Source organism: Staurois parvus, unplaced genomic scaffold, assembly GCF_062004578.1.
Source record: "Staurois parvus isolate SC_StPar_1 unplaced genomic scaffold, SC_StPar_1.0 ptg000034l, whole genome shotgun sequence".
NCBI classification, from domain to species: domain Eukaryota; kingdom Metazoa; phylum Chordata; class Amphibia; order Anura; family Ranidae; genus Staurois; species Staurois parvus.
This window is the reverse complement of record NW_028317830.1, coordinates 2,681,163-2,697,504: the sequence shown is the minus strand read 5'-3', so window position 1 is coordinate 2,697,504 and position 16,342 is coordinate 2,681,163. Positions and strand designations below refer to the sequence as shown.

At 41.6% G+C, this 16,342-nt stretch overlaps 1 protein-coding gene across 1 annotated transcript in view; it reads left to right on the top strand.

The window, feature by feature from the left end:
* The first annotated feature begins 706 nt into the window (after positions 1 to 706).
* Positions 707 to 16,342, top strand: part of LOC149470701 (uromodulin-like) — an 80,626-nt gene continuing 64,990 nt past the window's right edge. The window contains exons 1-5 of the mRNA XM_089661618.1: positions 707 to 831; positions 8,941 to 8,970; positions 11,563 to 11,706; positions 12,040 to 12,299; positions 12,379 to 12,504. Of these exons, the coding sequence (XP_089517744.1) occupies positions 768 to 831; positions 8,941 to 8,970; positions 11,563 to 11,706; positions 12,040 to 12,299; positions 12,379 to 12,504 (624 nt within the window). The 5' untranslated portion in view covers positions 707 to 767. The remainder of the gene's footprint in view (positions 832 to 8,940; positions 8,971 to 11,562; positions 11,707 to 12,039; positions 12,300 to 12,378; positions 12,505 to 16,342) is intronic.

The following is a 16,342-nucleotide window of genomic DNA, read 5'->3' as shown; positions in this document are numbered from 1 at the left end:
GATATTTTGAGCAAACAAAGGGCTTTCAGGTAAAAGTGATCTGGATGGTTCTGATGAGCCCAGGACCATAGCTAATGGCTTTATCATTGAGAGCAAGAAGTGATCTTGAAACATCCGTTCCTGATCCTCGCTGTAACCATTGAACATGGAAGTGGCGTATTACCTACAAATTGCAGCTACCACCATTTTACTCTCCAGGGTCTCTGCTTTCAGAAAAATGCACATGCTTGGGGTTTAACCTTATATACACCCCATTGTTGGGGATTCAGATTTGAGTAAGGAATCGCACTCCACAGAGCTGCCTTGGCATGACCATGTAACTTCAACATGTATTTACAAATGTATGCAACAACTGTTTGTTTTTAAGGAGTTGATAGAGTTTAGTTAGTTTTTCTTTTTTTCTGGGTAGTAAATATCTCTGTTCATTAACGGCAGAAATATTTTTTTTTATAATAGTTACAGGCAGCTCACTGAAGTCATTTAGAGGGAATGTTTAAATGATTTACCCCGAGGTCTCACTGGGTGTTCAGGTGCCTTGTTAATAATGGTAGCAGCAGTAACATTTTTGGTGTGACGGCAATGGTAGAGTATAAGGAAGTCAACAATAAATATAATGTGGAATGTGTCAAGGGACATTGTGTGTTTTCTGTACCTGTAAAGAAATATTATAAAAGGGGAGTAGCAAAGCTGACATCGTATTTGTGAACAAACTGTTGTAGGGAGCGGTTTATGTTCATGAAGGATCAATACAGAAAGAAGAATCCACAATGAGAAGAGCGATGTCTCTTCTCTTCCTCCTGGTCCTGCTGTGTGCTCCCCATGGGACGGCTGGTGAGTAGATTCAGGTCAACTGATGTGGCTCAACCATTTACTGGAAATATTTAAATGATTTACCCCGAGGTCTCAGTGGGTGTCCAGGTACTTTGTTAATAATGATTTGGACAGCAGCAGTAACATTTTTGGTGTGACAGCAATGGTAGAGTATAAGGAAGTCAACATTACATTTAATGTGGAATGTGCCAAGGGACAAGGAACTTGTAAAGAAATGTTTTAAATGAACAGCAGCAAGGCTGATATCGTATTTGTGTACAAACCAATACCAAAGAGCAGTTTGTATTGATGGAGGATCGATACAGAAAGGAGAATCCACAATGAGAAGGATGATGTCTCTTCTCCTTCTCCAGGTCCTGCTGTGTGCCCCCATGGGACAGCTGGTGAGTAGATCCAGGTCACCTGATGTGGTTCAGTCTGAGTGGGAGGGCTAGGGGGTGATCTATGGCATAGTGGTTGATAGTGAGGAGCAGACACCATATGGAGGACCTAGATCCATTCCTCAATAAAACATCTACAGACCCAACAAGGGAGGTGTAGATTCTGAACTTAAAATATGTGAACGTTGCATCACTAAATATCTGGTTCAGCAGGATTCCAGCAAACCTAATACTATTACATAATATATATGAAAACACATAAATCTTCCAGGGCAAAAAAAGGTTGGGAAAGATACAAATACCCCTCCCCCCAATAATTTAAATATATTAATAGTAAAAAATAAAGTCTCGGCATGTAGGTCCCTTTACAAGATAGGTCAGAGTTGGTGACTGGGGCCAAAAAGAAGACATATCTATGAAATACTATCTTTAGCTTTGAGTGTATGAAGGAAAATTGGAGGAGCTCAGGCCCATTATGGGGATAATATTACGACAGCCTCCAATGACTCAAAATCAATATGGTCCAGAGACAGACAAATTAAAGGTGAAGTGCCAGGAACAAATGGCTTACACCCATGAGTCCTCTCATTCAATGTCATTGATTGTAATTTTAATAGACTTCTAATGACTGGCTTGGTAGCAATGGATTGGTGCAAGACCAGTGTAGTGCCTGTATTTGAAAAGGGATTGAAGTCTTTCTCAATTAACTATAGACCAGTTCATTGACATATACATACAATATCGGTGGTCAAGCGTTGAAGGATACAGATTTGGGACTCTGTGCTGAAGAGATTTCCTCCTCTAATACTGTTCAGAACTTATAGTGTGTAGGAATCATTCCCGGCCTCGCGGCTCTCTTCTGATTGGGGTAATCTTCCATACTAAAGGGACAGAGAAAAGAGTGAACAGACTGGCCTAGTGTAAAACCTTCAAAACCTTCAAACACCATTAAATTGTTAACTTTTTTAAATTAAAATACTACCAAAAGAGACATAATTGCAGGAATTTCCTCAAATCCTAGGCACAGGGTGCTTTCACATCCTCAGAGACTGAATGTATGATAATACCACCTCTACAATGCATAAAGTCAAATGTAGTAGGTGAGGCCATCTAACACATTTTGATGTCAAGGTCAAGCCCACTTCCTCAGAGCTACCTTCTGTTGACAGGGAAATCCTCCCCTTCCTGATAAAGGAGCACTTAGAAGAGTTTTTTTTTTAGAAATATCTCCCAATGAGGTCTTATTTCCACAGAACACATTTCATAAATGAGGCAATTAGCCATTTATTTGAATATATTGCAAATCTATATGTGGTAAATAAGTTGCAGTTGGCATACATGTTATCAACCTATTATGGTCTTAATGTGAATTTAATGTATCATTCTTGTTTGTAATAACATTTTTTACTTTTTTATTATTTACAATGTGTGTTCCCTTTTATGCCAGTAAAGTCGGACACAATTGTTTTTTAGATTTTGGAGGCATATATGGCATTTGAGTGGCATTATGATATTCTTGTTTTTCTCTCTTGTGAACATGTCAGGAATGTATTCATGTATACTGAATGTTCAGTTTAATGCTCCATCTTTTTTTGCAGGGAACAGTGTGGCAGATCCAATAATTATACAAATTGGATCTTTTTTAATGTTCATTTTCTCCAATTTATAATCAGTTTTTTTCTTGCTCCAGGGTTCACCACATCTATAACTCCTGGTAAGTTATACAGGTGAAACTCGAAAAATTAGAATATCGTGCAAAAGTTGATTTATTTCAGTGCAGCAACTTAAAAGGTGAAACTAATATATGAGACTCATTCCATGCAAAGCAAGATAGTTCAAGCTTTGATTTGTCATCATTGTGATGATTATGGCTTACAGCTCATGAAAACCCCAAATCCACAATCTCAGAAAATGAGAATATTGTGAAGAGGTGGAATATTCCCGGCTCAAAGTGTCCCACTCTAATCAGCTAATTAGGCCATAACACCTGCAAAGGGTTCCTGAGCCTTTAAATGGTCTCTCAGTCTGGTTCAGTAGGAATCACAATCATGGAAAAGACTGCTGACCTGACACCATCACTGACACCCTCCATAAGGAGGGAAAGCCTCAAAAGGTAATTGCAGAAGAAGTTGGATGTTCCCAAAGTGTTGTATCAAAGCACATTAATAGAAAGTTATGTGGAATGGAAAAGTGTGGAAGAAAAAGGTGCACAAGCAGCAGGGATGACCGCAGCCTGGAGAGGATTGTCAGGAAAAGGTCATTCAAAAGTGTTGGGGACACACGGATGGATCCTGGACATGGGCTTCAAATGTCGTATTCCTCTTGTCAAGCCGCTCCTGAACAACAAACGTCAGAAGCGTCTTACCTGGGCTAAAGAAAAACAGACCTGGTCTGTCCTCAGTGGTTCAAAGTCCTCTTTTCTGATGAGAGCAACTTTTGCATCTCATTTGGAAACCAAGGACCCGAGTATGGAGGAAGAATGGAGAGGCACAAGGACCCAGAGTATGGAGGAAGAATGGAGAGACCCAAGGACCCCGAGTATGGAGGAAGAATGGAGAGGCCCAAGGACCCCGACTATGGAGGAAGAATGGAGAGGCACAAGGACCCCGAGTATGGAGGAAGAATGGAGAGGCCCAAGGACCCTGAGTATGGAGGAAGAATGGAGAGGCCCAAGGACCCCGAGTATGGAGGAAGAATGGAGAGGCACAAGGACCCCGAGTATGGAGGAAGAATGGAGAGGCCCAAGGAGCCTGAGTATGGAGGAAGAATGGAGAGGCCCAAGGACCCTGAGTATGGAGAAAGAATGGAGAGGCCCAAGGACCCCGAGTATGGAGGAAGAATGGAGAGGCCCAAGGACCCCGAGTATGGAGGAAGAATGGAGAGGCACACACTGCAAGATGCTTGAAGTCCAGTGTGAAGTTTCCACAGTTTGTGTTGATTTGGGGAGCCATGTCATCTGCTGTTGTTGGCCCACTGTGCTTAATTAAGTCCAAGGTCAATGCAGCCGTTTACCAGGAGATTTTGGAGCACTTCATGCTTCCTTCCACAGATGAGCTTTATGGGGATGCTGACTTCATTTTCCAGCATGACTTGGCACCGCCCACACTGCCAAAAGCACCAAAACCGGGTTCAATGACCGTATGATTACTGTGCTTGATTGGCCAGCAAACTCGCCTGACCTGAACCCCATAGAGAATCTATGGGGCATTGCCAAGAGAAAGATGAGAGACATGAGACCGAACAATGCAGAAGAGCTGAAGGCCGCTATTGAAGCATCCTGGTCTTCCATAACACCTCAGCAGTGCCACAGGCTGATAGCTTCCATGCCACGCCGCATTGAGGCAGTAATTGCTGCAAAAGGGGCCCAAACCAAGTACTGAGTACATATGCAGCTTCTACTTTTCAGAGGTGCGATATTGTTCTATGTACAATCCGTGTTTTATTGATTGCATGGAATATTCTCATTTTCTGAGATTGTGGATTTGGGGTTTTCATGAGCTGTAAGCCATAATCATCACAATGATGACAAATCACGGCTTGAACTATCTTGCTTTGCATGGAATGAGTCTCATATATTAGTGTCACCTTTTAAGTTGCTGCACTGAAATAAATGAACTTTTCTACAATATTCTAATTTTTTGAGTTTCACCTGTATTTCTCTTTCTGAAGTATAACTCTTTTATGACAGAACTGAGGATAATATCAGGATAGGAAGGTTGTATTTGTGATGAAAAGTGCTGTGGATATAATAAAATACATAAAAAAATGTACAGAGACAAATATCAGGGCTTTCATTGTCTGCAAGCTTTGGAGGACGCTACTTTCCTGGCTGTCATATTGATCCAATTATAAATAAAAACACACTTAATAGAGAAGTATGGGGTTTGTTGTTTTCCCTCATATAAACTTATCTAGTTGGATGCTACATCTGTCCCCCATCGGGGTGAGAACGCAGTGATCACATGACCATTGATTGCCGAGCTGTCACAGCCTCTCTGAGCAAGATCTGTCTGGGTTTGACAGTTGCCAGGAGAACGGTACTTGCCTGACTGCATTGTGCCAAGGGTAAAGTTTGGTGGAGGGGGGATTATGGTGTGGGGTTGTTTTTCAGGGGTTGGGCTTGGCCCCCAAGTTCCAGTGAAGGGAACTCTTACAGCATCAGCATACCAAGACATTTTGGACAATTTCATGCTCCCAACTTTGTGGGAAGAGTTTGCGGATGACCCCTTCCTGTTCCAACATGACTGCCCACCAGTGCACAAAGTAAGGTCCATAAAGACATGGAGGAGCCAGTTTGGGGTGGAGGAACTTGACTGGCCTGCACTGAGTCCTGACCTCAACCCCATAGAACACCTTTAGGATGAATTAGAGCGGAGACTGCGAGCCAGGCCTCCTCCCCCGACATCAGTGCCTGACCTGACAAATGTGCTTCTGGAAGAATGGTCCAACCTTCCCATAGACACCCTCCTAAACCTTGTGGACGGCCTTCCCAGAAGAGTTGAAGCTGTTATAGCTGCAAAGGGCGGGGCCAACTCAATATTGAACCCTACAGACTCAGAGCTGATTCACACATGTGTGGTGCGGATTGAAGCTCAGGTTTCACAGCTAATTGATACAGAAGTTGTTCAGCGGTTCATGTCAGGTTTACGTCAGGTTCAGGACAGGAATAGCTCAGGATCTTATCCTGTTCACACATAGAAATGGTTCCCATAGAAGTCAATAGCCTGTAATCTGCATCTGAACATGAAGGCACTGCTCAGAAATCGTACATGACTCTTTTTCAAACTGCACTGAATCCACACCACCAGTGCACCTGACATATGTGACCAGGCACCATGGGAAGAAATGTGTTTTCATATGTCATGTGGATTGGATGTGTTTCAAATAAAATCCCATCTGCATATATGTGAACCGGTACTAAAACTGAATGCCATTAAAGTTCATGTACGTGTAAATGCAGGCGTCCCAATACGTTTGGCAATATAATATAGTATATCCACAAATGAAGGGGATGGAGAACTTTGCTTTGTATTTATTCATACATACACTTCACAAGTAACAGAATGAACATTAAAGCCTCGTACACATGATGCATGCGAGTCTCATATCGAAAATGAAGAGGTTACTTAAGTTACAAAATATCTCGTATGACAGAATACAACTTCGGAAGTGATGTCATGTATTATATTGCATTGTAATGTATCCTTTGGTTTCTGAGCATGTGTGGTCTTGGTCTTCTGATTTTTTTGGGGGGAAGAATACTGCACTGATTAAAAGAAATTGTTAGTTCTTGTGTCTTATGAGAAAAATGGTCGTGTTTGTCCTTTTGGATAATTTCACATGAAATTTGCTGTGTACTAAAAATCAGTTTATCGGAAAGTGGTAATATTTGTCTGATTTTTTTTTTTGTGTTTGCGAGGTTTTAGGGTATCACAGCCCTTTCTCAAGTTCATTAGTGATCAGACGTGGAAAGTCTATACAATACATATATCTACACCGGAGGAATAACACAAACACTCACCTCAGTGGATAATTAAATAGGTTACTATAGACCAGGGGTCTCCAAACTGTGGCCTGTGGGCCGGATGTGGCCCTTTGGTAGCCTTTCTACAGCCCTTGGGGCATTATTCCTCCCAATGATATGAAACAGTATTCCTCCTACTGACACCAACAATGGGGCACTATTGATAACACTTATATGGTATTATTCCTCTCATTAATACCAATGGTGGGGATCTACTCTACCTCCTACTGACACCATCTCTGAGGCCATGTTTATCCTCACTTATTCTGGGTCTGAAACATCTTCTACCCCCACTGGCCACACTCTGGCCCTCTTAAAGTCTGAAGGACCATAAACCGGCCCTTTGTTTGACAAGTTTGGAGACCCCTGTTATAGAGTATATATATATATATATATATATATGTACACACACATATTTTTTTCTGTCACTTTTTGGCTAAGGGTTGTGTCAATTCAGCCCTGATACCTTTCATGCCCAGTAAGTAGGGAAAGGTTCAGTGTACCCGGACATACCACAATAATTCTGAATTCAGATCGTATTTAAGTCAATGGGAGCCAAATCTATAAAATCAATTCAAATCCATTAAATTCAAGGCTAAAAGATAAACCTGCTTGGGGGATTCCCTAAACCTTCCAGTGAAGTAAAAGTGACATTTTCAATTGCTGGTGAAATATTGGCCTGTGGACCCCCAAGAATAAATCCCAGGACCTCATTGAGAATGACGAGGGTCTGAAATGCTTTTTGTGCCTCCTTATGCCATTAGAAAAAGCAGACTGTGAAAAGAAAATTACCAGCAAATGTTTTCTTTTCTGTCACTTTGAGGGAAAAATAATGCATACCACTCCTGTCAGGGACCCCAGAGTTGGCCGCAATCGCGCACGAGTTTGCGCGTGCGCGGTGTACCCGGCCGCACTAGTGTGCGAGCATTGGGAAATAAGCACCCGCGATTGCAGCGGCGCTCGCGCGTGCACACTCGCGATCACGGTCACGAGCCTGGCACCAATCAGGGCGCAGGGCGCCCTATTTAAAGCAGGTCAGGGCTGTGTCTAGTTGCCGTATGGTCTTACCTGTATCCTGAGTTCCTGCATTGTAGATTGTTTCGTTGCCAACCCAGCCTGACCCTGATTTGCTGTCTGTCTCCTGTTCTGATCCCTGGCTTGTCTGACCATTCTCCTGCTTACCCTGCACGTTCTGATCTCCTGTTACCGAACCCGGCTTGTGACCTGTTTATCCTTCTGCCTACTGATTTTGTACCGCGCTGCCTCCACCATTACCGACCCGGCCTGCCCGATACTGCTCTTGTTACCTCCTCACATCAGGCTCTCACTTGCTATACACCTCCAGTGGTGCTTCTACCGCAGCTGGGAGAACCCAGGGGCTGTGACCTGGTCTCGGCCTGCTCCAAGTCCATCCCCACCATCAAGGGCCCTGGTGAACAACCAGGTTGGGACTTAGATTCCGTGCCTTGGGGGATTCCGGTCTGTGGAATGCTAGAGGCTACCACCGGTAGGATCCTAACAACTCCCCTTCCCCTCCCCCCAGTCTATACTACATTCTTAAGATATAGTATACTGTATATACTCTTATACATGCACTTATTATGATGCAATTGGAGGAGTTGACTTTTATGATATGAGGGGAGTTGACTTTTATCATGCGAGGTGAGAGTTGACTTTTAAGGTATGAGGGGGAGTTGACTTTTATGATGGAAGGGGGGAGTTGACTTTTATGATGGAAAGGGGGAGTTAACTTTTATGATGGAAAGGGGGGGTTGACTTTTGGGATGGGAGGGGGGAGTTGACTTTGATGATGAGAGGGGGAGTTGACTTTTATGATGCGATGCGGGAAGTTGAGTTTTATGATGGGAGGGGGGAGTTGACTTTTATGATGGGAGGGGGGAGTTGACTTTCATGAGGGGAGGGGGAGTTGACTTTTATGATGGGATGGGGAGTTGACTGTTATGATGGAAGGGGGGAGTTGACTTTTATGAAGGAAGGGGGGAGTTGACTTTTATGATGGGAGGGGGAGTTGACTTTTATGATGGGAGGGGGAGTTGACTTTTATGATGGGAGGGGGAGTTGACTTTTATGATGGGAGGGGGGTAGTTGGATTAAAGCAAACAGAACAGTTGAAGTTGTTGCCCCTTTTTGTAGAGAAGAATGCTTTTGTAGGGATCTCATATCTACATTTTTCCTTTTCTTCAGATACTGACGGCTACAGCTGTACACAGAGAGGTAAGTCACCAAGTGAGGAATCTCTGATACAAGAACTCATTCAGACAAGTAAAAAAAAACCAAACATCTTTTTTCACAATTTCATTTATTTTGGCTGAAATAAGCAGTTTCATCTATTTGGACTTTTTGATTACACAACAAAGACTCTACATATTGATTTGATCCGCATGATATAACCAATAGATGTATACACCATCAGGGGTGGGAACTGACCATCTTAGGTCTTAATAAGACATGTGATCTCATGAGATCCTATCACTGGGGTTCATTTACTGAAGGAGTAGAGAATGCAAATGAATGTTATTTAGTTTAGTGAATCAGGTAAATCAGGTCTTCACTAATCATCCAATCATGTGTAAGCACAATGTTTCTAAGGCACACATTAATGCAGTTCTGGAATCACCAATACATTATGAATGTCGTTATTTTTAAAGCTAGCAGTGTAGGTACCTGAATATAAATTGGCATCAGTCTCGTTGAGTCCCCTGTACAGCAGAGCTCAGATTAGGAGATGGAGAAGCAGCACATGGAACCAATCCTGTGCTCTGCAGTGCATGGAGTATGCTGGTAGGAGGAGAGAGAAGAGTGACAGAGAGAGTTGTGTGATGCTTCTCCATCACTTTCTAGTCACAGCGGGCTCAATTCACAAGCGGTATCTACTAAGATCTGCAGTAAAATACCTCTTTTGCCCGGTACACTCTATGATTATGTTGTTCAGCCCAGCAGGAGGCGCTCTCTGTACTAACTATGCGATGTTAGTACTGTGATCTCCCCTCTGAGCTATTGTGCTCTGACAGGAGGACCCCCCTCCACTCACTGCCCTCCACCATAACACACCAGTCAGTGCCGATATTTGACCCATGTGTACCAGACTTTAGCATTTTTCAAACATTTTTGTTGCAATTTGCTAAACTCTACTAAACACCTCATGAGCTATTTTATGAAGTGATGCGATAGTTCAGTACTGACAGCGAGCTGTATTTTAATGCTGGTGGTAGCCGGAATCCTTAAAGTAAATGGTCCGGTCTTCAGTGGCGCCCTGTGTACAGGATACATCTGACAACAGCCGTGAAATGTCTGGGAAGTGACGTCACCCCGTAGAGTTACTATGGGGCTTCCATTGTCACCTGCCTCTCCTGCACAATTCCCACAGACTGGCCCACACGGCGCTGACAGCTCAGCCTGGGAACAGACCGGAGAGGCTGCAGAACAGGTAAGTATAGCGATTTTTTCTTTACAAGGCTAGATAGATTAGGCTTGGATTGTAGCTGAGAGAAGGTTTAGCATTAGTTGGGTTTGGCCTTTACTTCCACTTTAATAACCAGAAAACAACATGGCTGCCAAGAAGCAGGAGGCCTCCACACCCTTAGAAACCATGACTCATCTGCTGTCAAAAGGGTTCCCAGCTGACAGCAGAATATAAAACCAAAAGAATTTCCGGCATTTAACAATGTAAAAAAAAATATCATGGGTGCCCCCCAGTTCTTACTAGGCCCTTTGGGTCTTGTTTGGATTTTAGGGGAACCACACAGCAAAACTATAAAAAAATGGTGTAGGGCCGGGAAAGGGGGAGGGGGCGCGAGCAAGTGTCCTCCCTCCTGAACCATACCAGGCCACATGTCCTAAATGTGGGGGGAATGCTTTGGGGGAGAGCAGACTCCTCTCAAAAGCACCTTGTCCCCATGTTAATGGGGACAAGTGCTTCTTCCTCTCAACCCTAGACAGTGTTTGTGGGGGTCTGCAAGCAGGGAACTTATTGGAATCTGGAAGCCCCTTTAAATAGGGGTTCCCCATATCCTGACCCCCTCACATCCCGGCCCTCCCATGTGAATGAATTGGGGCTCATATTACCCCTACTCATTCACCAAAATAAATGTAAAAAGTGACGTCATTAAGTGGCCCCCCACCTCTTCATTTATTTAAGTCGGGAGACATTGGAGTTGTCATTTGTCGAAAGCCAAGCATCAGTGTGGGTGGGTTTTTTTTTCCGTTCAGGTTGGTGGCTGGCATTCATCATGATTGACATTGAATCTACTTGGGGGAACACTTTTATTTTTTGGGAGATTTTGAATTAAGAATTTGTCAAAAATTGGCGTTTTTTTTATTTACTTTGCATTTATATACTTATCCATATGGGGGGTGGGCTGGGATATGGGGGCCCCCCGGTTAAAGGGGGCTTTTAGATTACAATAATCTCCCACTGCGGACCCGCACAGCAACTGTCCAGGGTTGTGGGGAAGAGGCCTTTATCCCCATCAACATGTTGAGGGCATGTGGCCTGTTTGGGTTCAGGAGGGGGACACTTGCTCATCCCCCCTTTCCTAACCTGCTGCGCTGCATGCTCAGATAAGGGTCTGGTATAGATTTTTTTTTGGGGGGGGCACCATTTCTTTTTATTGTGCATGGGGTTCCCCTTATGGAGGGAACCCCAAGCTGATTTAAACTGGCTTAAAGCTCAAAAAACAAACGTTTACCAAATTCAGCATCAAAATAAACCACAAGATGTTGATACAATGTTACCAGTGATGGTCCTGAATGTGATTTATAAAATATGAATAGAACATGGATTTATCTGATGGATTTGTGTTGCAGAGGGGACCTCCTTTACTGTACTGATGGATGCGTATTTCATGTATTGGGGTTATTCCTACTACATTGAGAGAGCTCTGAATTATGTATCCTCCAGATTCCCCTGCGTCACACGCCAATATACTTCAGTAATCCTGGACTGTGCCGGTAAGTACAAACATCACTACTTTAGTTTTTTTGTTGTGACATTTTAATTTCTAAGCAATGTTTAATTTTTGTAGAAATTATTTCAGTGCTATCTGTCTATGAGAACAGTCACACTGACCATTGAGGGGAATTTCACAAAGGGGTTGATTTACTAAAACTGGAGAGTGCAACATCTGGTGCAGATCTGCATAGAAACCAATCAGCTTCCAGGTTTTCATTGTCAAAACTTTGCTTTGCTATCTTACAAAATCTTTTGCAACTATTAGTGTTTATACCTTTATACCTGAGCATTCCATTTCTATTTCTTAATAAAATTGTTTTATTTTTTTTCAGAAACCATTGAAACTATCACCAACGACAAGAGTAGTTTCATACAAAGCATAGCAAGAGACAATGACCCATATGATATTCATATTTACCGTAACCATCTATCAAACTGCAATCAGTCCACCCTCTATGGGCTGAAGAGAGCTCTGGAGGTTTCCCCCGCTGAGTCCATCATTGTGGTTTATACAGTTGGCTCCATGATGGATTACAATGACACTCGGCTCCTGTCTGAGGTTTATACATTGCTGGAGGAAAAGAAGTCCCAAGTAAGAGTCTTCCATGTAAAGTCATACATCGTCTACGTATCATATCTCCATAGGTTTGATCCATTGTTTATTTCTACAGGTTTATTTTCAATGGTACCCATGGAGGTGTTTACCAATGGGTGCTTCCCAGCTGGATGTATTTAATGCCATTTCATCTCTTAGTTATGGAGAATTTGTTATTGTGCCATATATTGATTATTATAAGGTAAGAATTGTAGTAGAATCATAAGAAGCTTACAGTATTAGTGAAGGCAGAAACATTTGCTGATGGACACTTTTATGTATGGGACTCAATTTCAATTATACTGTACACATCTGTAGATTGTTTTAGAAGCGATAACTCACAATGATATGAACTGCCGTGGGTCCAGTTTGGTAGGGCTTCGGTGAACTTTAAAGTAGCTCACATACTGCCTAAACCCCATTGAAATCAATAGAAGTCAAATCTGTCAAATTAAAAATGTTAATTTTCTGGGCTAATAACACTGTTCAACAGGTAAAAAGTTTTGGGCATAAAATTAGCTAATCTTACATAATTTTGGGGTGCTGACAATGAAAATGACCCTAAAAAATGTTGATTGGCTCTAGTTTCCATGATATATTCACCCATCTAATGACGTAAGCCATTCAAAATTATGCTGCAACTTCAGCTGCATATTGCGCAATTGATACTGGTGACCAATAGAAAATGTCATGTATACTGAGATGATGCAATATTAGCCTTTAATTGCATCACTTCACTGCATAAAAGCTGCAGTATCTGTAGCTGATTGGAGTTCGTCTTTACATTTCGTTTTCTGCTTATATAGGCTACTCAGTAATGCCTCGAACTTGTGTGAATAAAGCAGATAATTTCTGCTATATCTGCGGTGAAATAACTTTTATCTCACAAAAAAGGAGGATAACAGGAATGATTAAGAAAGCCTACAACTTGTATTTTGGCTGCAAGATAGGAGACCAGGACAAGAGCTGGGCACCACATATATGCTGCAATTCTTGTGGGACGGCACTGGAGCAATGGTTGAATGGAAAAAAGGCATCTATGCCTTTCGCTGTGCCAATGATTTGGAGAGAGCCAACAGATCATGTTAGTAATTGTTACTTTTGTATGGTGCCTCCAATTGTAAAAGGGCTAAATAAGAAGAAAAAGTTATCTGTGCACTATCCAAATATTCCATCGGCAATACGTCCAGTTCCTCATGGAGAGGGGCTACCAATTCCTAAAGCACCAGAATCCTTCGTGGTTGAGTCAAGTGAGGAAGAACCTGAAGCGTGTAGTCACGTGCAGTTGTAAGAGATAGCCCTTTCCTCGAATACAAGAGAAAAGCCAAGAGAAGCAAAACCGACACAAACTGAAAACAAAACTAGTGAGAATCCTAAGTATTAAAATGATTCAACTTAGCTTATGGCTATAATTTTTCTTGGTAATCCTATGCAATATATTATGCCATTTAGGCTTTGTTATGTAGTCAATATCACTTGCTTTATATTTGTGGAAAGACATCTATCTATATAATTATTGTGCATTATGTAGTCATTACGCCTATAGTAGAAAACTTTCCGTTTACAGAAAAACTGGAGCCAATTGACAAATTTCATTGTTATATTTGAACTCAGAATGTGAAATTCATTAAGAAATGGATCCTTTTGTTTCCAAAACTGGCAAAAAATAAAAATTTGTTGAACAGTGTAGGCAAGGGAATGTCAGTAATAACATTGGGGGTGGGCACTGCCCTGGGGAACATGTACTAATGCAAAAAAATAAAAATTAAAAACATATTTGGCAAGCAACAGTGATTATTTTTTAAATGCTTAAGTGAAACAATAAAAATGTCTCTATATTTAAATAACATGTCTGGGGGAGGTGTCCTAATCCTGCCAGTAAAGGGCCATCTCTGTGATGTACAGAAAGTGCTGCAGCATCACTGACATTCACAAATGGATAATGAAAATATTAAATGAAAATAGTAAAAAAAATCACACATCACCGTTGTCTGCTCTGCCCCTTCCCCCTCCGTGCTCACTAGAGCGCTGGGCTGTGGAGGGGGAGCAGATCACTTAGAAGCTGAGTCAAGATCTGCTCCAGAGACTCTGAGGTAGATCCCAACTTTAAATGCGGGATATTTCCCCAGCCTGGACCAGCTGAGTGACATCATACGACAACAGGCTTCAGCCTTTAAGAATTTGTTTTAAAAAGTACACGGGGATGGGGGGGGGGGGGGTCGGCTGAACAATGCCTTTGGGGAAAATGTACTGAAGTAAAAAATAAATTATAAAAAAAATCCATTTGGTGGTTGGCAGCAATTTTATTATTGCTTAGCCACTTGACCTCTGGGAAATGTACTCCCCTTCATCAACAGGCTATTTTTTGCTATATGGCACTGCATTGCTTTAACTGAAAATTGTGCAGTCATGTGACGCAGCACATAAATCACATTTCTGTCATTTTGTCCCCAAAAATTGATCTTTCTTTTGGTGAGATTTTGCATTATAAAGAAAAAAAGACCAAACATTTTGAAAAAAAAAAAAATATTTTTTACTTTCTGCAATAAAACATATTCAATAGAAGATTAACCATTTCAATACCGTGCAATTTTACACCTTCCTGCCCCCCCCCCCCCCCCCCCAGGCCAGTTTTCAGGTTTCAGCGCTCTCACACTTTGAATGACAATTGCGCGGTCATACAACACTGTACCCAAACTAAAATTTTATCATTTTCTTCACACAACTAGAGCTTTCTTTTGGTGGTATTTAATCACCGCCGGGGTTTTTATTTTTTGCTAAATTAACAAAAAAAGACCAAAAATTTTGAAAAAAAAACACATTTTTCTTTGTTTCTGTTATAAAAGTTTACAAATAAATAATTGTTCTTCATAAATTTAGGCCGAGATGTATTCTGCTACATGTCTTTGGTGAAAATAACCCAAATTAGGATGTATTATTTAGTTTGTAGGAAAGTTATAGAGTTCACAAACTATGGGATAGATCTGATTATTGATCAATCCTGAATTACTGACGGCCAATCTAATTTCTTGAGGTCCAAGAATGTCAGAATAGTACAGATATCCCCAAATGACCCCTTTTTGCAGAGTAGACAGTCCGACGTACTTCATAAGAGGAATGGCGAGTTTTTTGAAGCTGTATTTTTTTGTCATAATTTTTCCGAAAATGAAAAAATGTAAAAAATTATTTTCACTATTTTTTTTTTTACATACTGTCACCAGTGCAGTACAGCGTCATCATATAACTGGCATGGCGGTGATCAGGGACACTGACTGGTGACAGTATGAAAAAAAAAAATATTTTTTTTTATTTTTTTTATTTTTTTATTATATTTAATTTTTTATTACATTTTTTTTTATTTTTTTTAAGATTTTTTTTCATATTTTACTATGACCAAAGTAGTACAATGTTACCATAGTAACATTGTACTACTTTGGGGAAGTGATCAGTATTTTTTTTTTTTTTTTACACAATTTGCTTATAGCAAAGAATTACTTTGCTATAAGCAAGCATTTACCTGAATGAAATCGATTCATTCAGGGGTTTTTTTTTTTTTGTGCTTAGCTGTGATTTGGTCACAGCTAATCACATGACATGTGCATGTGATTAGCTGTGACCATTCACAGCTAGGCACTAGTATACAATGGATGGCATCATGAATGAAGCCATCCATTGTATACAACTGTCATGTGACCTGCTGTGATTGGTCACAGCAGGTCACATGGTACCAGCAACGGGAGCCGGTACTCGGATCTGTCATCGGCCGTGTCCGAGGTACACGGCCGACGACAGATCGCACTGCTGCGCCGCTCTGCACTAGCGCAAACGGCGCATGTGTGGGAGCACGCCAAATAGCGTGCACCCGGAATGGAAGAGCACATCTGAAGCCGCCAAACGGCCATTGGCCGGGCGGCTAATGGTTAAAAAACAAATCTTCATACATTTAGGCCAATATGAATTCTGCTACATATTTTTGGTAAAAAAAAGTCCCAAAAAGCATATATTGTTTGCACAGAAGTTATAGCGTCTACAAATTATGG